At 35.0% G+C, this 21,082-nt stretch overlaps 1 protein-coding gene across 1 annotated transcript in view; it reads left to right on the top strand.

Annotated features, from left to right (window-relative positions):
- STK3 (serine/threonine kinase 3) overlaps positions 1–21,082 on the top strand; it is a 281,099-nt gene that overhangs the window by 24,282 nt on the left and 235,735 nt on the right. The window contains 2 exon segments of the mRNA XM_027064153.2: positions 10,645–10,725; positions 19,666–19,794. Of these exon segments, the coding sequence (XP_026919954.2) occupies positions 10,645–10,725; positions 19,666–19,794 (210 nt within the window).

Below are 21,082 nucleotides of genomic sequence, written 5' to 3' on the forward strand. Positions count from 1 at the left end.
ACCCACACTGCGAGATCATGACCTGAGCCAAAGTTGGATGCTCAACCAACTGGGCCACCCAGGCACCCCAATGTGTATATATATTTTAAATTGGCTTTTAATTATGAGTTTTTTTAAAGTAGGCTTCACCCTAGGTGTGAGGCTTGAACTCATGACCCTGGGTGACTGAGCCACCCAGCCGACCCTAAGTATGAGTTTTTTAAGCTGTAAGGGTTTTCAAAGCAGACAATATAAAAGTTATTTAAAATTAAACCATAATTGAAATGATTCGTTTTCATTTAAAACACCAGAAAGGGAAAGAGGAAATAAAGACAAACGACATAAACCAGGAATTGTTTATGAAAATAAATCATGTGTTTTCACTTGACAGACACCCTAGAGACCATCTTTTTGCTTAAGTTACATTAGTGACATTTCACTTATTCAACATGTTGAGAAAATGAGACCTGTGGACTAATAGAAAATTCTCATTGAGTTAATTAAATTACTGGATACGTTTTAGAGGACCTATGACTTGTTTGTTTAAAGTGAGCCAGATTATGAGCCTGCTTTGAAGAAAACTTTCGTAACTTCTGAAGAAGTATGTAGTGGTTAGATTACCTTTTGGTTTAGTATTAAAGAGATTTGTTAGTATAAGGCTGTCTCCCTCACTATATCATGTTCATGGCTCACTTGAGCTACTGATGCTTGCTTAGCCATGAAGGACACGAAGCACCCTTGCTTTCTGAGGTATAATAGTGAATATTTTTGAAAATTTAAGAGACTGACTTCTCTTTCTGGTAGGGATATAGTCTTTGGTTCATGGTATCTGCTTTGCTCTTTTCCCCTGCTCATTAGCCCCTTCCTATTTTTCTTTCTTTCTTACCTGGTCCATATCTTCAGCTGTTCTTTTACCCCTATCTTTAACTCCTTTGTCTCATTGTTCTTATGTGGCATGTGTCTGGCACAATGTCAGATTTTGCTGTTTGCTTTCTCCTTGCCTGCTTTAAGACCTGTGAGCAATGGGGCGTCTGGGTGGCTCAGTTGGTTAAGTGTCCGACTTCGGCTCAGGTCATGATCTCACAGTTTGTGAGTTCGAACCCCACATCAGGCTGTCTGCTGTCAGTACAGAGCTCGCTTCGGATCCTGTCTCTCTCTCTCTCTGCCCCTCCCCTGCTCACGCACTCTCTCTCTCTCTCTCAAAAAAAAAAAAAAAAAAAAAAAAGACTTGTGAGCAGTGATGAAGAAAATATGAAACTTCGAAGATTGCCATTTTAAATTGATGGTCTGTAACAAGGCCTCAGCAAGTCCTCAACAAGGCCTGTAGTGCTATCTAGTAATCCTGTTAAACTTCATATTTTTTTGTTTTGTTTTGGTTCTCTACTCTGGCTATTTCAAATACAGTTTTATATTCTCAAATCTCAGACTTTAACTTCCTCACTCACAGCAGATGAATATCCCTCTGACTTCCTAAAGCAAATAGAAGTCAGTATATGAGAGCTCCCTTAACTTTCTACCATTTACTGTTTAAGTCTGCCTGTCATATCCTCCTATTATGAGAGAGGTGTCTGCAACCCTTTGAGGTTAAAGCAGTCCCATCCACATGTGCTTTCCATCTCATTCTTCCACCCTTTTCAGGGATGTGCTTTAGTAGTTATGTCTTGTTCTCACTTGTATTTTCAATTTTCCTTTATTTTACTAATTCATTCAAAATATCATTTACCCTTTTTCAAGCATTTCTAATGGTTTTTGTTTGTTTGTTTGGCTTTATGTTCCTTCTCAAACTCATGTCTCCAGTCACTTATCCTTTCCAGAAACTTCCAAGTGGACTGCGATCCATAATTGTTGTCTCTACCTCTTCACTTTATTCTGTTGTCTCAAAGCATTGCAGTTTGGTTTCTGCCTTTACCACTCCACTAAATTGCTCTTGCTGTAATCACCAATAATTTCCTTACAACTTTTTTGGGTAAATGTTATAGACATATAATTTGCATAGAATAAGGTTCACTCTTTTAGTTTGGCTTTTTTTTGGTTCAGCAATAGTCATTTTGAGATTTGTCCAAGATCTTGAATGTAGTAGTTTGTTAGGTTTTATTATTATTATTATTATTATGAGTATTATGAGTATTATTCCAGTGTATGGATTTACCATAGTTTGTTTATTCATCTGCTAGTTGATGGACATTTGGAATTTTTTTAAAAGTAGGTTTTATGCCCTGCTTGGAGCCCAGTGTGGGGCTTGAACTCACGACCCTGAGATCAAGACCTGAGCTGAGATCAAGAGTTAGGACACTTAACTGAGCCACTCGGGCACCTCTGGAATTTTTTTTTCTTCCAGTTTTTGATTTTGAATAAGGCCGCTATGAGTTTTTGTGTACAAGTCTTTGGTGGACATAGGTTCTTAAATACCTAGGAGTAGAATTGCTGGTTTGTATAAGTGTGTGCCTAAAAGTTTATAACAACTGCTAACCTGTTTTTTGAATTGACTAATTTTTCATTTCCAATATCAATGTATGAGAGAGATCCTCTGGTTCCATATCCTTATTAATACTTGTTATTGTCATTATAATTTTAGCCATTTTTGTGGGTGGTATTATTTTATTATAGTTTTATTTTTCATTTCCCTCATGACACAATGTGCTTATTAGCCATTTGTATATTTTTTGTGAAATGTTTGCATGTATTTTTTGCCATTTTTATCTTTGGATTTTTGTTGTACTATTGATAAAAATCCTTTATATATTAGAGTACAATTCCTGTATCACATTTTTTTCCCCCAGAGCCACTTCTACTAGGTAATTTTATATCAGTGTTTGCATGTGTGTGTTTGTGTCTTGGATTCAAGTGAAAATAGTACATCACCCCCAAAAGCAAGGAAAGTGATGCTTTGTCAAAAGATGAAATAGTCAGCCAAACCAAAATCAGAGATGATCCAGATGTTGGAACTGTCATACAGGGACTTTGAAATTACAGTGATTGCTATGTTAAAAGTATCTGGTGAAAGGTGGACAACACCAGTGAAGAGTCAGGAGAATTCACCAGAGCAATGGAAACTATTGGGGAAAAAAAGGTAAATAAAGATACTAGAAATTAAAGACATGAAATAAAGAACTTAAATTGGTTGATAGTACTGTTTGTCTTGTATATCCTTACTGATATTTTGCTAAACTTATTGTGTAAATTACTGAGACAGGAGTTTCAAAATCTCCAGTGATTATCATTTTGGATTTGTACTTTTCTCCTTTCAATTCTTTCCGTTTTTGTTCCATGGTTTTATAGCTATGTTTCAGGGTGCTTACATGTGTAGGGTTCTGTCTTCTTGATAAATTGGTCCTTTTGTCATTATGAAATGTCCTTCTTTATCTCTGGTGGCATTAATTTCTCTGCAGTCTTCTTTGCCTGATAATTAATACAGCCACTTTAGCTTTGTTTTGATTAGTTTCTCATGGTATGTATTTTCCATCCTTTTATTTAATGTCTTTGTGTGAGTTTTTTTGTAGATAGAATGTAGTTGGATCTTGCCTTTTTAATCCAGTCTCACAATCTCTCTTTTAATTGGAGTGATTTGACTCCATATATATTTTATGTAACTAACCAACAGAATTTTGTTAACTGCATTTTTCTCCAGTTTTTTTTTTTCTTAATAGTTGCTCAAGGGATTATAGTATGTATCTTTATTATAATCAATTTTGGGTTGACTTAATTCTGGTAAAATATAGCAAGTTTGCTTCAATATAGCTCCATTTCTTTTCCCTTTGTTTTATTATGCGTTGTGTGTGTGTGTGTGTGTGTGTGTGTGTATAACACCTCAGAATGTTACTTCAGTAATACAGTAGTATAATTATTGATTCAAACAGTCTTTTGTTTTTTAAGATAAATTGATCTTTTATGTTTATGCAGATATTTACCATTTCCTTTAATCCAGAAGTTCTTTCATTATTTCTTGTAGAGAAGCTCTCCTAGCAAGAGATTCTTTCCGTTCTTGTTTATCTGGGGATGTCCTTATTTCCCCTTCATTTTTGGAAGAGGAATTTGTTGGATTTAGAATTCTCTCAGCACTTTGAGTGTTTCCTTTCACTGTATTCTGACTGGCATGGTTTCTGATGAGAAGTCAGCTGTTACTCATATTCTTCTTGTTCTGCTGTTCATGATGAGTCATTTTCAGTTGTCTTTTGGCAGTTTGACTACGGTGTGTCTAGCTGTGGATCTTTTTGTGTTTATCCTACTTGGATTTGTTTACCTCTTGGATGTGTACATTAATGCTTTTTAAACCTTAATTTTTCAAATTTGGGAAGTTTTCAGCTACTGTTTTTTCAAATAATTGTTTCTGCCCCTTAGTCTCTCTTTTCTCCTGAGACTCCCATTACATGTGTATTGCTATGTTGTATGTATCACCAGTCTCTGAGACTATTTCTTCATCTTCTCTCTCTCTCTCTTTTATTCAGCTATCTGAAAGTCTATTGATTCTTTCATTTTTTTTATTCTTTCATCTTTTATCTCAGATATGCTGTTGAGTTCTTCTAGTATATTTTTTATGAAAGATTTATTTTTCAAGTCTAAATTTTACATTTGTATTAGTTTCTATTTGTCTATTGAGATTCTCTGTTGAGTCATTTTCAAGATATTTTTCTTTAATTTCTTGAACACAGATTCATCTTTTTAAGCATATCTAAAATAACCAATTTGAAACCTTTTTCATATATATTCAATATCTAGGTCCACTGTAAATCATTTTTCTTCTTCTTTTTTAAAAATTTTAAAAATTTTATTTATTTTTGAGAGAGAGACCAGAGTGTAAGTGGAGGAGGGGCAGAGAGAGAGGGAGACACGGAATCTGAAGCAGGCTCCAGGCTCTGATCTGTCACCACAGAGCCCGAAGTGGGGCCCGAACTCATGAACTGCTTGATCACTACCTGATCTGAAGTCTGACGCTTAACTGACTGAGCCACCCAGGCACCCCTGTAAATCATTTTTTATGACTGTTTTCTTTTCTGTTGATTGCTCTTTATTGACTGCTTCCTGAATATGCTTTCCTGTTTCTTTGTATGTTTCATAATCTTTTTGTTGTTGTTGTTGTTTTGTTTAAAACTAGACTTTTAAAATAATACACTGTAGACACTCTAGTTTCTCTCCTTTTTCCTCCAGCTTTTTTTTTCTTTTTATACCTCCTTGGAGTTAAACTGTGGCATTTATCTTCTTGCAGTATTTGGCTATTAATGCCTCTGCTCATTTTTTAATTTTTTATTTTGTAGCCAGGATTATTTGAAATTACCTCTTTTCTACATAACTTAGTGATCAGCCAGTGATTTGGGCAGAGGTTGTGCTTAAACACCTTGAACCTTTATGCCTTCTACTGTCTGCTGATATAGCTGTGTATGTATTGGGGGAGAGCATTCAAAGCTGTAGCTAGTTTTCAAGTCTTTTTTGGCTTTTACTTTTCATGGGTTTTTGTTGGGTCTCCTATGCTTGTGTGCATATTTTTCTAGTCAGCCATGATATATGGAGAACTCATCTCACCCTTTCATTTTCAGATTCTTCCTGTTAAATTTCTGACTAGTTTGTTGTTTACCCAAGCTTGAATGTCAAAGCTGTGGGTTTGACAATTTGTTTATTATTAGGCTTACCATCTTTAGTTGACAAAACTGCCAGTTTTTGATTCATGTCCCAAATTGAGCCCATTTTTTTCTGGCAGCAAAGTTGCTACTTTTCATAGTCAAGCTTGTCCTAGTAAAACTGTAGTTCTTGCTACTGATGGAATTGGGGGACAGGTGATGGTAACAGCCCTAGGCTGGAAGTCCACACAGTCTTTCTGTTGTTACTCAAAGCCATTGCAAGGTTTTAAGAATAAATTGCTTTTCAATATGTTGGCTGCTTTTGTTTCAATTTTTTGAGTCATAAACTGGTTGATTTTGACAACTTGTTCAGTGTTTTTGTTTGAGGAGCATATGTCAGCCTCTTCACACTATCATAGCCAAAAGTAGGGGGATTTCCTGATATATTTTAGTTTAAATCTACAGTCTTTCCATTTTTTTCTGTTTGTCTCTATCTGTTCTTTTTTCCTTCCCTACCCCCCCCCACCCCGCCCCGCCCCGCCCCGTCCCGTCCCAACTCATGCCTTTTTGGATAGAGTAATTTTTATTCCATTTTATCTCCACTATTGATGAATTAGTGGTACCTCATTGCTTTTCTTTTTTTTTTTTTAATTTTTTAATGTTTATTTTTGAGAGACAGAGACAGAGCATGAACAGGGGAGGGTCAGAGAGAGAGGGAGACCCAGAATCTGAAACAGGCTCCAGGCTCTGAGCTGTCAGCACAGAGCCCATTGTGGGGCCCGAACTCACGAACCGTGAGATCACGACCTGAGCTGAAGTCTGACGCCTAACTGACTGAGCCACCCAGGCGCCCCTTGTTGCTTTCTATTTTTAGTGATTCCTCGAAGGTTTACAATATGAATCTTTAACTTATCAAAAATCTTTCTTCAAATACTTAAAAAAATTTTTTTAAATGTTTATTTAAGAGACAGAAACAGAGCACGTGTGGGGGAAGGACAGAGAGAGAAGGAGACACAGAATCCTAAGTAGGCTCCAGGCTCTGAGCTGTCAGCACAGAGAGCCCGGTGCAGGGCTCAAACTCACGAAGAGCAAGATCATGACCTGAGCTGAAGTCGGACGCTTAACCCACTGAGCCACCCAGACGCTCCTTTCTTCAGATACTTTTATACCACTTCACACATCATGTGAGGCCCTTGTAAGAGTACATATCTTTTTCATCTCTCTTCCTTTGTGCTGCTTTGTACTATATTTTACTTGTACATATGTTATTTAACCCCATGTTAGTCGTTATTTTTGGTTTAAACAGTTATGTTTTAAATAAATGAAAAAATGGAGAAGTTTTTCTTTTTTTCTGTTTTTCTAAGTCACTAAGACCTTGTGTTTATTTTTTGTTTGTTTAGTTTAGATGTTTATTTTGAGGGAGAGAGTATGCACATGCATGTAGGGGAGGAACACAGAAAGAGACAGAATCCCAAGCAGACTCCCTTCTGTCAGCATAGAGCCTGATGTGGGGCTTGCACTCACGAACCATGAGATCATGACCTGAGCTGAAACTGAGAGTGTGATGCTCAACCAATTGAACCACTCAAGTGCCCCATAAGACCTCTTTTTTAAAGCTGTGGTAAAACAAACAAACAAACAAACAAACACCCAAAACATTAAATTTATTATCTTAAGAAATTTTTAAGTTCGGTAGTATTAAGTATATTCATAATGTTGTTCAACAGATATCTGGAACTTTGCTACCTTGCGACACTACTACTCTGTACCCACTAAACATGAATTCTACTTCCTCTTTACCCCCAGCTCTTGGCAACCACCTTTCCACTTTTGTTTTTATAATTTTGACTGATATGTCATGTGAGTGGAATTATGCAGTATTTGTCCTTTTGTGACTGGCTTATTTCACTTAATGTGATGTCCTCAAGGTTCATCCATGTTGTAGGTTTCATTCTTTTTTTTTTCTTAATGTTTATTTATTTTGAGAGAGAGAGAGAGAGAGAGAGAGAGAGAGAAAGAGAGAGCAAGTGGGGGAGGGGCAGAGAGAGAGAGAATCCCAAGCAGGCTGTGCACTATTAGTGTGGAGCCCAACGTGGGGCTCAGACTCATGAACTGAACTGTGAGATCATGACCTGAGCTGAAATCAAGAGTCCAACACTTAACTGACTGAGCCATCCAGGTGCCCCAGGACAGTTTTCATTGAAAGTTGCATACTATTCCATTGTATGCCTATACCATATTTTGGTTGTCTTTTCATCTGTTGATGGACATTTGGTTGTTTCCACCTCTTGGCTATTTAGAATAATGCTGTAAACATGGGGTACACAGATATTTCTTTAAGATGCTGCTTTGAGTTCTTTTGTATATGTACCCAGAAGTGGGATCAACGGATTATATTGTAGTTCTATTTTTAATTTTTTGAGGAATCTTCATATTGTTTTCCATAATGGCTGCACCACTTTACATTCCCACCAACAGTGCACAAGAGTTCCAATTTCTTCACATCCTCATTATTGTTATTTTATGTTATTTTTAATAGTTTTAGTGTGAGTGTTTTTATCATGAAAGGATATTGAATTTTGCTAAATACTTTCTCTGCATCACTGGAGATGATCATGTGATTTTTGCACTTAATTTTAAACAAATGATTGCCTTTCATTTGTTGAACCATTATTACATTACAGGTGTAAATTCCACTTGTTCATGGTGTATAATTCTTTTAATGTGCTGTGAATTTGGTTTGCTAGTATTTTGTTGAGGATTTTTGTATCAGTATTTAAGGATATTGGTCTGTAGTTTTCATGCTGTATCTTTATGTGGTTTTGGTTCATAGTAATGCTGGCCTTTCAGAATAAATTTGGAAGTGTTCTTTACTCTTTAGTTTTTTGGAAGAGTTTGAGGAATGTTGGTGTTAATTCTTCCTTAGATGTTTGATAGAATTCTCCAGTGAAGCCCTTTAGTCCTGGGCTTTTCTTTGTTGAGAGATTTTTTATTACTCCTTCAATCTCCTTAGTATTTACACATCTACTGAGAATATTTATTTTTTCAGGATTCAATCTTGATAGATTGTGTATTTCTAAGAATTTAACCATTTCTTCTACATTATCTGGTTTGTTGGTGTATAATTATTCATAGTATTTTCCTATAATTGTTTTTATTTCTGTGAGCATGAGTTTTGATGTCCCCTCTTTCATTTCTAATATTGGTTGTTTGAGTCTTCTCTCTCTCTCCCTATCCCTCCCTCTGTCTCTTTCTCTCTCTCTCTTTTAAGTCTAGCTTTGTTTGTCTAGGGTTTATTAATTTTGTTGGTCTCTTCAAAAAACAAACTTTGGGTTTTTGTCTTGGTCTGTTTAGGCTGCTACAAATACCACAGACCAGGTAGCTTATAAACAACAGATTTGTTTCTCATAGTTCTGGAAGCTTAGAAGTCCAAGATCAAGGTGCCAGAATGGTCACATTCAGGTGAAAGCTTGCTTTCTTTTTCATAGTGAGCACCTTTGTGTGTCCTAAAATGGAGGAAGGGATCTGAAGCAGGCACAGAGCCTGATGTGGGATTCGAACTGTGAGATTGTGACCTGAGCCTGATTCTGATTATCCTTTGATAATGTTTTGATTACCATTTCAATATTGTTACTACTAATTGGTCTGTTCAGATTTTCTATATGGGAAGTGATAGTTTTTAAAAAAGAGTTCCTTAACATGGTTTACAAAGCTTTTTTAAAATTTGACTTTGCTTACCTCTACATCCTGTTCACTTTTTCTTTATTCATACTGAATTATTTTAGTTCTTCATACATGACATTTCATTCATACTGAATTAACTTTGTTCCATCAAATTTGCCATGCGTAATCCTTCTCACCTCTGTTTCCAGATATCTGCATATGCCATACATATAAATGATTTTTAAAGAAGGCAAAACAAAACAAGAACACATTTCATTATGGCGATGTGGAAGTCAGATAGAGTAGAAAACTAAAACCTCATAAGTGAAGTCAAAATACAATTGAAAATATTTGAAACCTAAACAAAGGCAAGTTTACCTTGTATATAGATAAGAAAAAGACCAAAAAACTTGAAGAGAAATGAACAAAGGAAATGAATAGATGGTCTAGTTTCATAATGATGTTAAAAGATACTCAGTTTCACTCAGAATAAGAGAAATACAAATTAAATCTATTCTGAGTGACACATTTTCAGCTAACATATTGACTGAAATCCAGATATGTAGTTAAATACTTTGTTGGTGAAATTGTGGGGGAAGAGTCTCTCTTATGTATTAGTGGTAGGATAATAAATTGGTGCAAGCTCCCTGGAGGGCAGTTTGCTAGTATCTATCACTATACGTATATATTTATATAACATACGGTTATAGTAGATAAAACGTAAAATGTAATCAGTAACCTTAATAATTGCTATGTAGTTGTTACTATAGTGATTATATTGTATTTTTTGTTATCAAATATGATTATGCTTATAGTACATATACTTATTCAATACATATGCTTCTATATTTTTGTGTGTGTGTATGTATGTGTATATGTATTCTCTGGATCTTGCAGTTTCACTTCTGGGAATTTATCCTACAAATGCACTGGAACATGTGTGAACTGACCTATGTATACATTTATCCAGTGCAGTGTTGTTTATAATAGCAAAAGGAAACCTAGATATTCATAAAAAAGTGATTTGTAAGAGATGCTACATCTTTGCAATAGTGTAGGATGTAAATGTAAAAAAGAATGAATGGGGATGCTTTCTATGTACTTGTGTTGTAGATTCTCCAATATAGGCTACATGTTGTTAAATGAAAACAGCAAAGTTATAACAGTGTGGGTAGAAAGAGTGTGTATAAAATGCTATCTTATGTGTTAAAAAGGGTGAGAAGTAAAAATATATATTCATATTTGTATAAAGATTACATAACAAGCTAATAAAAGTAGTCATTTGAGGTGTTCTGGGAAGATTAGGAATAGGGATTGAAGCGAGACTATTTGCCTTATGTTTTTTATATTGTTTTATTTTTGAACTATCTGAATAGATTACCTCTTAAAAATGAAATTAAAAATTTTATAAAAAGTCTTAAAATATTTTTCTCTCTCTTTTTTTCATCAGTAAGCTAAAAAAGCTGAGTGAAGACAGTCTGACTAAGCAGCCTGAAGAAGTTTTTGATGTATTAGAGAAACTTGGAGAAGGGTAAGTACAAAAAATATGAAAGTAGCATTAGGTAATGACAGAAAATTATAAATTACTATATAATATTAATCTTTCACTAGAGTATATTTTATTGAATAGAAGTAGTTTAGAGAGAACACACTTCAACATAATAAAGGCCATGTATGACACGCCCACGGCATACATCATACTCAGTGGTGAAAAACTAAAAGCTTTTCTTCTAAGATCAGGTGCAAGACATGGATGAACACTCTCACCACTTTTATTTAACACAGTACAGGAAGTCCTAGCGAGAGCAATTAGGAAAGAAAAAGAAATAAAAATATCCAAATGAAATAGGAAGAGATAAAATTGTTTCTATTTGCAGATGACATGATATTATATAGAAAAACTCAGAGTCCACCCAAAATGTTAGAATTAATAAAATGATTATAAATGAATTATAATTATATCAGAAAGAAGGAAACACCTAGGAAAAATTTAACCAAGGAGGTGAAAGATCTGTTTATTGAAAACTGTAACACATTGATGAAAGAAATTGAAGACAAAAAGATATTTTGTGCTCATAGATCGGGAGAATTCATATTGTTAAAATGTTCATACTACCCAAAGCAATCCACAGATTCATTGCAGTCCCTAACAAAATACCAATGGTATTTTTCACAGAAATAGAACAAACTGTTGTACAATTTGTTTGGAACTACAGAAAACCCTGAATAGCTAAAGCAGTTATGAGAATAAAGAATTAATCTGGAGGCATCATGCTCCCTGATTTCAAACAATATTACAAAACTGTTGTAATCAGGGGTGCCTTGGTGGCTCTGTTGTTTAAGTGTCCAACTTCAGCTCAGGCCGTGACCTCATGGATTGTGAGTTTGAGCCCTGAATCAGGCTGTCTGCTGTCAGCACAGAGCTTGCTTTGGATCCTCTGTGCCCCTCTCTCTGCCTCTCCCCTGCTTGCATGCTCTGTCTCTCTCAAAAGTAAATAAACGTTAAAAAAAAAACCTGTAGTAATAAAAATATTATGGTATTGGTATAAAAATAGTTACATAGTTTAATGAAGCAATATAGAGAACTCAGAAACAAACCCATGCATATATAATCAGTTAATTTATAACAAAGGAGCCAAGAATATACAATGGGGAAAGGAGAATTTCTTTAATAAATGATGTTGGAAAACTGGACACCCACATGCAAAAGAATGAAACTGGGCTTCTGTCTTATACTCAAAAATCAACTCAAAATGGATTAAAGACTTGAATGTAAAACCTGAAACTTAAACTCCTAGAAGAAAACATGGGCAGTAAACTCCTTGACGTTGGTCTTGACATGACATTTGGATTTGACACCCAAAGAAAAGGTAACAGAGGCAAAAATGAAACAAGTAAGTGGGACTATGTCAAACTAAAAAATGTCTGCAGTGAAAGGAAACCATTAATAAAATGAAAAAGCAACCTGTAGAATTGGAGAAAATATTTGCAAGTAATATATCTGATAAGGGGTTAATATCCAAAACATATAAAGAGCTCATACATCTTAATAGCAAAAAACCCAAACATTTTAATTAAAAAATGGATAGAGGATCTGAATAGATGTTTTTCCAAAGAAGACATCCAGATGGTCAGCAGGTGCAAGAAAAGATGCTCAACATCATTAATCATCAGGGAAATGTAAATCATAACCACAATGAGCTATCACCTCACACTTGTTAAAATGGCTCTTACCAAAAAGACAAGAAATAACAAGTATTGGTGAGAATGTGGGGAACGGGGAACTGCTGTGCCCTGTTGGTGGGAATGAACATTGGTGCAGCCACTATAGAAAACAATATAGACGTTCTTCAAAATATTAAAAATAGAACTACCGTATGATCCAGCAGTCTCTCTTCTGGGTATATGTATGTGAAGGAAGCAAAATCATCATCTTGAAGAGATACCTGCATCTTCATGTTCAATGCACCATTATTTACAACAGCCAAGACATAGAAACAATGTAAGTGTCCCATTGATGGTTGTATGGGTAAAGAAAATATGGTATATACAGATGGGTAAAGAAAATGTGGTATATATGGATGGTCCCCAATTTACCTGGTTTGACTTATGATGGTGCAAAAGTGATATGCATTCAGTAGAAACCATATATCAAATTTTGAATTTTGATCTTTTCCTGGGCTAATGATATGTAGTATCATAACCTTTCTTATGTTGGTAGGTGGCAGAAGTAAGCCACAATTCTTATTCAGACATGCAGTCATGAAGGTAAACAATTAATACACTTACAACCATTTTGTACTCATACCACTATTCTGTTTTTTGCTTACAGCATAGTATTCAACAAATTACATGAGATACTCAACACTTTATTACAAAACGAGCTTTGTGTTAGATGATTTTGCCCAACTGTAGGTTAATGTAAGTGTTCTGAGCACATTTAGGATAGGTTAGGCTAAGCTGTGATGTCTGGTAGGTTAAACATATTAAATGCATTTTCGTCTTAAGATATCTTGAACTTACTATGGATTTATCAGGACATAGCTGCCGTATAAGTCAAGGAAGATTCATATATAATGGAATATTATTCGGTCATAAAGAGGACATTATGCTAAGTGAAATAAGTCAGAGAGGGAGAAATACTGTATGATCTCACTTATATGTGGAATCTAAAAAGCCAAGCTCATAGAAACAGAACAAATTGGTGGTTTCCAGAGAGAGGATAACGGGGAGTGGGAGAAATGGGTGAAGGGGGTCAAAAGGTACAAACTTCTAGTTATAAGATAAATAAGTTCCAAGGATGTACATATATAGCATGGTGATTAGTTAACAATGCTATATTAAAGATTTCAGTGTTGCTAAGAGAGTAGACCTTAAAAGTTCTCATCATAAGAAAAAACTTTTTTCTGACTCTGTGAGCTGTTAGGTGTCAACTAAACTTGTAATCATTTTTGTAATCATTTTGTAGTATATACATACATTAAAGCATTATGTTGTACACCTTAAACTACTACAATATTATATATGTCAGATATATCTCAATAAAAGTGGAAAGGAAAAAAATAGTAGTAGTAATTAAAATTAATATACTTTGTAGCAGTCAATATGAATTTGAAAATACTGGATTGTGCTGAATCTAGTAATTGTGTTTTTCAGAGAAGTAGGATACACACACACACACACACACACACACACACACACGTATACACACACACACACACACACACACACACACATATATGTATAAGAAAAGCAAGAAGTGTGCCATAAAGTGACTCACAAGGTTTGTTAATTTGTTCTGTCTGGTGTTCTTATTAATAAGCTTGAAAGATTTTGACTTTGTTAGGCAAGTGAACATAAGACCATCTTTCAGGATGTTGGGACTCATTTTACTTGGGGAAAAATGAGTAATAGATTGTAAATAGAGTGTCTCAGTGAGACAGAGGAATAGTTAATATGATTTAAAATAATAGTAGAGAAATGTTTCAATTTTAGCACATAGGGACATTTAATGAAATGGCAGCATATAAAAGAACTTTCAAAATGATGAAAGGCATAAAACAATTAAAATGGTGTAAACCAGTGAGAGCGAGGAAAAGGAAATAGAGGAAACAAAAATGTAAAATAATAAGCTAAATGTAAGTTGGAAGGAATAAAATGAAATATATTTTTCACTAAATGTCAGTTATCCCATTAAAAGACAAACTAGTAGGGTCAATTAAAATGCAAAAATCTAGGAATATGCTATTTATAAGAGGCCTGTAGGGTAGAAATATAGGGATAGTTCCTATTAGAGATGCCGATAAGAAAGAGATAATCCTACAAATAAAAATAAAAAGAAATAGGAGTGGCAATATTTTTATCAGGTAAATTAGTTAAAGTTAAAAGATCTCAAGTGAATAAAGAGGGGTTAATACCCAAATAAAGAATAATGAGGGACTTAAGGTAGTGGCATATAAGACAATTTATATGAAACGTATATGTGTCAGTCACTATGACAGTTAAATTTGTGAAGGAAAGCTGTTAGAAATGTCAGGGGAGTCTCATAAAAGTATATTCAGATGGGAGATTTTCATAAATCTCTTTAAGAATTGGACAAGAGTAATAGAAAAAAAGACATAGAGGATCTAAATATTGTAATCAGCGAACTTGATTATATTTATAAATATACAGTGTATATCTGCGCTTGTATTACAACATATATTTTGGCATTCCTCCTTTTTTGGTATGTTCATAAAGCATTGATTAAAAAACTAACACATTTTAAAAAAAGATTTTTTATTTTTTTAATTTTTTTTTTTTAATGTTTATTTATTTTTGAGACAGAGAGAGAGCATGAACAGGGAGGGTCAGAGAGAGAGGGAGACACAGAATCTGAAACAGGCTCCAGGCTCTGAGCTGTCAGCACAGAGCCCGATGCGGGGCTCGAACCCACGGACCACGAGATCATGACCTGGGCCGAAGTCGGACGCTCAACCGACTGAGCCACCCAGGCGCCCCTTAAAAAAAGATTTTGTATGTTTCACTGTTGATTATAGTTTGTTAAAATTAGAAAGAAATAATTACAATATGATAAAACCCATACTTGTTGGAATTTTGTACACATAGTCTGAGGTAACCTATAGATTAAAGAGGAAACTATGAATTATTTAGAAAATGAAAAAGAGAACAAATCATACCAATATCTGTGGAATCCAGAGAAGCTGTAATTAGGGGAAAACATTTAGTTTTAAATTCCTTCATTACTAACAAAGAAATACCAAAAGAAAAGAACTTAGTGCTTGCACAGTGAACTTAGAAAAATAATAAAATGTACCCAAAAAATTAGGAAGAGAGAATTAATAAAAGAAAAAGCTGAAATTAATGAAATAGAAAATAAAATTTAGAAATTATTAATACAAAAACTATTTCTTAGAGCAGATCAATAAAATAGTTAAACCTCTTCTGACTTTGACTAAAGAAAGAAGAGCAAAATGATAAAAAATTTGGAATAAGAAAGAAGTTACAAGCAAAGATAGAGAAACAGTTTGAAGAATTAAGAGGCCACTATATGTTGCTCTAATGACAACTCATTTGAAAATCCAAAAGTAGATGTTTTCATAATGTAAATTCTATAAATTTCATAATAAAATATAAATATATAATAATATAAATTGATCCTCAAAAAAGTTAAAACTTAAATAGATCATTTACCATGGAAAAGATGGAAAGATAGATCTCTGTTAATTAAAAAAGATACCAGCTCATAGCACTGGTATTCACAAGAGCCAAATGTGGAAATGTTTATCAACTGGTGAATGGATAAAATGTGATATATCTGTACAATGGAATATTGTTTAGCCATTAAAAGGAATGACATACTGATACATGCTACAGTAGGATGAACCTTGAAAATACTCTATTTAGTGAAAGAAGCCAGATACAAAAGCCATATATTACATGATTCCATTTATATGAAGAATCCAGAATAGATAAGTCCAGAGACCAGAAAGGAGATTCCAAATGATTTGGTGCTAGACAGAAGTAATGATGATACAACATTGAGAATGCACTAAATGCCACTGAATCGTACACTTAAAAGTGTTGAAAATGGTGTATTTTATGTTATATGCATTTTACTAAAAAAAAAAAAGCTAAGTCTTTAAAGGAAAGGGCACATAACTGCAGTTATTTTTATGAAGCCAGCATAATTTTAATATCCAAACTTAAATGTATAAAAAAAAAAGAAAATTCAGCCTTACTTTGCTACCCATTATGATTTTCATGCCTGCTTTGTCTCTGGTACAAAGATTTTGCTAGTTCTTTTCACTTCTTTATGGATTCTATCTCTCATTAAAATTAGGGAGCCCATTTCACTGTTGGCATCTCTGTTATCGCTGACCTGCACTATAGAGCTTCCAAGGATGCTAGCAAGGGGAGTATCTTCTGGACCCTCTCAGTGAGCATAGTAGGAGTTCGGTGAACAAGTCAAATATAATATATCCATTCCAGTATCTTATCTACTTGAACCTTTGGTCTCCTTTCTCTAATGTATACTGAGGATCTCTAGCATTTCTCTAGGCCACTTTAGAGTCCAAGTTTCAGTTAACTAGCTGAGCATACTGTTGGGAGCATACTCCTAACTGTTTGAGATAACACACTGGGTCTGGAATTTCTGGTCTTGTATCCATATCTGTGAATTCCTTTCTCCCTAGAAATCTTGGAATCTATTCCCACACATATTCTTTAGAATTCTGCTAAAAACTGACAATAATCTTAAACTTTTTTTGGTATGAAAAAGCAAGGTGCTGTTGCATCAGATTTTATATTCATCCCTCTGGTGTGTGGGGATTTGAGTGTAGTTATAGGACTGGAAGCAATGAGAGGTGATGGAGGAGGATCTACATTCCCCTGAAAAGTGACTGCCTCAGGTGAGGTCATTATGGAGTCTTTAGGCGTTGTGAGGCTCACCTTCTCCCACTGGGGAATAGGGTTGCTTTTGTTGGCAAGGGAGGCTTGGTAGGTTTGGGGGGTTCAAGGTACTCAGATTAATAAATGTCTACTTAAATGTCTCATTACCAACTCACTGGATACCTTTCTTTATAGTTAAAAGTCTAACTTTAACAGAATAGACCTGGTGATGTTGTGAATTTAGTTTGCAATGTAATTCAGCTTCTAGCATAGATTGGACCTTGAGTTTATTTTCAGAAGTCTCAGCCCTGTGCCTATAAGAATTAAAAAATTCTTTTGGGGCATTCAGAAGTTTTCTGGTTCTCAGTCTTGAGCTGGAAGTTTAAGCTCTGAGCTTGTCATATTTGTTATGTAACTTTTCCAATGTAGGCCTGTTCTATAGTATATTTCCAATATAGCCTGTTCTATAGTATTTGTACTCTTACTTTCATCGTAACGTTCTAATGATACAGGTACTTGGTCTTCTAAAGCTTTACTTACTCTTTAGGCAACTAAGGGTAATAATTTAAATAATTGTTTTGCCACTGAATGCCATAGACTGTCAATATTCTATTTGTACTTGCATTGAAGTCATTACGGTCTTCAGATCTAAGAAAGAACTAATTCAAGCTTCTTATCTTTAAGATCTTTCCCTTGGAACCACTTCCTATGCCAAAAACTATTGGTAGCAGGGTTTGATCAGGAAAAGAAAAGCTCCTTGATGTACTCTGGTTATAGAGAGTTTATTATAAAATTAGGAGCTCAAATGACTTGTTGAAGGGCCGCAGATACAGAGGTCATCAAATCTGCTAATGAAGGTCAGAGAAGCCAACGCTAAACATCTCTGCCTGAAACACTGAAATGAGTGTTTCTTAAAAGCTCACTGGGAATCTACTGGAATCCTTAAGAATCTTTGAGAAGCTCTCGCCAACTCTCTTATTCTGTAGCAACATGTATTGGTCATCAAAAACTCAGCAGGAAGCCACCGTATATGTCGTATTTGTCAGTGCATCTGCTCCAACTACATCTGGAGAATGATGGTTTCTCCTCAACTTTTTGCCGTTCAGATTTCGTGCATATTCTTCTCATTGTCAGGCTGTTAACTAGGTTCCATTCAAGGAAAGGAATTCTGGGAAATGTGGTTCCCAGCTTCTCTTTTGCAGTAATGAGACTTTAGAAGAAAGTGATGGTGTTCATTCGCAGTAGATAACCCATCACTGAATTCTGTATTGGCTTTTGAGGGAATATATATGTATGCACACATGCATGTTTATATACATATATATGTAAACATACACATATGATGTTTAAGGGGGAGGTATATATGCGTGTGTGTGTGTATTTTTACGAGCATAAATTAGGACTACATACACACAAAGGTGTCTTTGAGTATCAAATTAAAGAAATTACTTCGGAAAGCTTAAAGAAACAGAGGATAGGATAAAATTCATTTTATTAGGGTAGCTGGTTTATCACTTATTTTTCACTTATTTTAAAAGATTATAAATTGGAAAGTGATTCTGCATAGCTTTCTAATACTAGGAAACGTGCCATGTCTTTCAATGACTTGCTCTTCTTTCTCCTCTGCAGAAATGATTCAGTGGGAAGAGTATGGTCTTTGGAATCATTATATGTTTAAATTCTTTGCTAAATTATATGTTTAAATTCAGTATCTGAGTCTCTGTTCCCTCATTTATAAAATGTTGGTGGTAGTTTACCTCACAGTTGAGAGGGTCGAATTCGATAATGCATGTAAAACACTAATCCTAGTACCTGGCTTACTGTAAGAAAAGAAAGTGGTAGCAATGTTTACTTTGTCTTCTAATTCATACCAGAGTACACATGGCTTCCCTCTCTCGTTGTTTTGCACTTTAAAACACATAAATATTTAATTGGCAAAGTTTCAAGGGTTGTAGCAGAGATGATTTTTGGGCAGGGGGCCATTAGATCCTATTACTCCTTTGATTTACCTGTAAGTGTGTGGTCTTGCTCTTGAGGAGGAGGAGGAGCATTTGAGGAGACCTTGGATGTATGACAAAGGGAAAACCAGATTCCTTGCTTCTCTAACTTTGGTAATAATGTAGTCCTCAGCTGAGGGTTTCATTTTGCTTTTATTCGGTCTGAACAGGCATGGGGCTTTGATATTTTGGGGATGATTATGCTTAAGGTGAGATAGGCCTTTTCCCCTAACTTGAGACTTTGGCTGTTTTTGTTCTATATTTCATTCTTTTAATTTTCATTTATATCTTCTTAATGCTGCATTTGTTTGAGTTGACAAACCGTAAGTCTACTTCTTTCATTCATAAGGAAAAAGCAAATCTTTATATATGAACTTGATGATTTTAGTAGATTTTAAGTATATAATTGAAGCATTAAAGCTAAGGTATAATTCACTTTTCTTATTTGTTTACTTTGAGTTATCACCATTAAATAGTGTTTTAAACCAGAAAAAACTACATGCAAAAACTCACTCATAGTAGACTTTTTCTCTAATACCTATGATATTTGAAAGGAAAAAAATAAACGTCTTGGTTTCTTTTAGGTCTTACGGAAGTGTATTTAAAGCAATACATAAGGAATCTGGTCAGGTTGTGGCAATTAAACAAGTGCCTGTTGAGTCGGATCTTCAGGAAATAATTAAAGAAATTTCCATAATGCAACAATGTGACAGGTATGAAGAGATTTTATTTCTTTATTTACCTTCATTCTGATGAGTTTTGCTAATAATATGTAAGAAAATGTATTCTTTGGACATCTGGTTAGCTTTCTGACTTTCCATCTGAAGTGAGACTAATCCTTCAAGGACTATAAGGATAGTTTTGTGGTGTTGTCTTTAGGACTTACAGTTCTAAGGGGGAAATAATCTTATAAAGCAACATATGGTGGCAGAAAATACTTAAGCCATTTTCTTATTTTCAGGGCAAATTATGGGTGAAAATTATTTTTTAATGTGAAGGGGGATCATTTAACAGTCTTTTTTATATAATTGTTTTTACTAATTAAAAACAGCCATGTTTTATGTAACTCTAATTCATTCAACAAACATTTACTGAGCATTGCTGGTGGGCCAGCTGCTACTATGCCAGAGTCCAGGAATACCAAAAGAACTAAACTATTGCTTTTCTTCTTGAGGGGCTAGTGATCTAGTTGGGAAGACAGATACTTACATAAATAGCTATATAATACAGCACAGTCCCTGTACTCCCTGGTGCATGGGGTGATGTGAGAGCAAGGAGGCAGGGTACCTTAACTCCCAGCCAGGAGTTATGAAGTCTGGCATGCTGAGGAAGAGTTAATTAAAATTGTGGAGAAATGGAGGGATGAGAGAGAGTAAAGAGAATTATAGGTAGACAGGTGAAAATCAGCTCACTGGTATGTGCTGTTCCGACAAGGTTTAGAATTACCGGAGTGGAAGGCATGAGACAGAGATTGGTGTGAAATGGGATAGGGAAATGGAGCTGACCGTGAAGTGTCTTATGTGCCCTGTTAAGTAGTTTGGTCAGAAACGCAGAGTTTATGAATTAGGACTATGTTTAGCCTATAGTTACTTAGTTGAAGAGGGATTTCATTACTCTCTCTTTACAGTGGTTTCCAGGTAGGGTTGGTATAGCAGCATAAAGTAACCACAGTCTCAGACTCAGACTTTTTTTCTTATACTGTGCTATCCTTATTACGTGGCTTGTGTCCTCATGCTTATTATCTTGTGGTTCGAAGAGGGCTGCTCTTGGTCCAGCCTTATGTTTATGTTCCAGTAGAAGAAAAAAGGGAAAAGGCAGGAAAGAGCTTTCTCAGAAACCCTCAACTTATGTTTTAATTATCAAAATTGATTGAGCCACATGGTATATTACAGCTGATGACTCAGGAGAATCTGGACACATTGTCACCTCTAATCCGATCAGGGCCCAATATATTAGTAAAAGGTCTATGAAAAACTTTCTCTTCCAAAAGTGTATAAGGTC

The sequence above is a fragment of the Acinonyx jubatus genome, chromosome F2 (assembly GCF_027475565.1).
Source record: "Acinonyx jubatus isolate Ajub_Pintada_27869175 chromosome F2, VMU_Ajub_asm_v1.0, whole genome shotgun sequence".
Lineage (NCBI taxonomy): Eukaryota > Metazoa > Chordata > Mammalia > Carnivora > Felidae > Acinonyx > Acinonyx jubatus.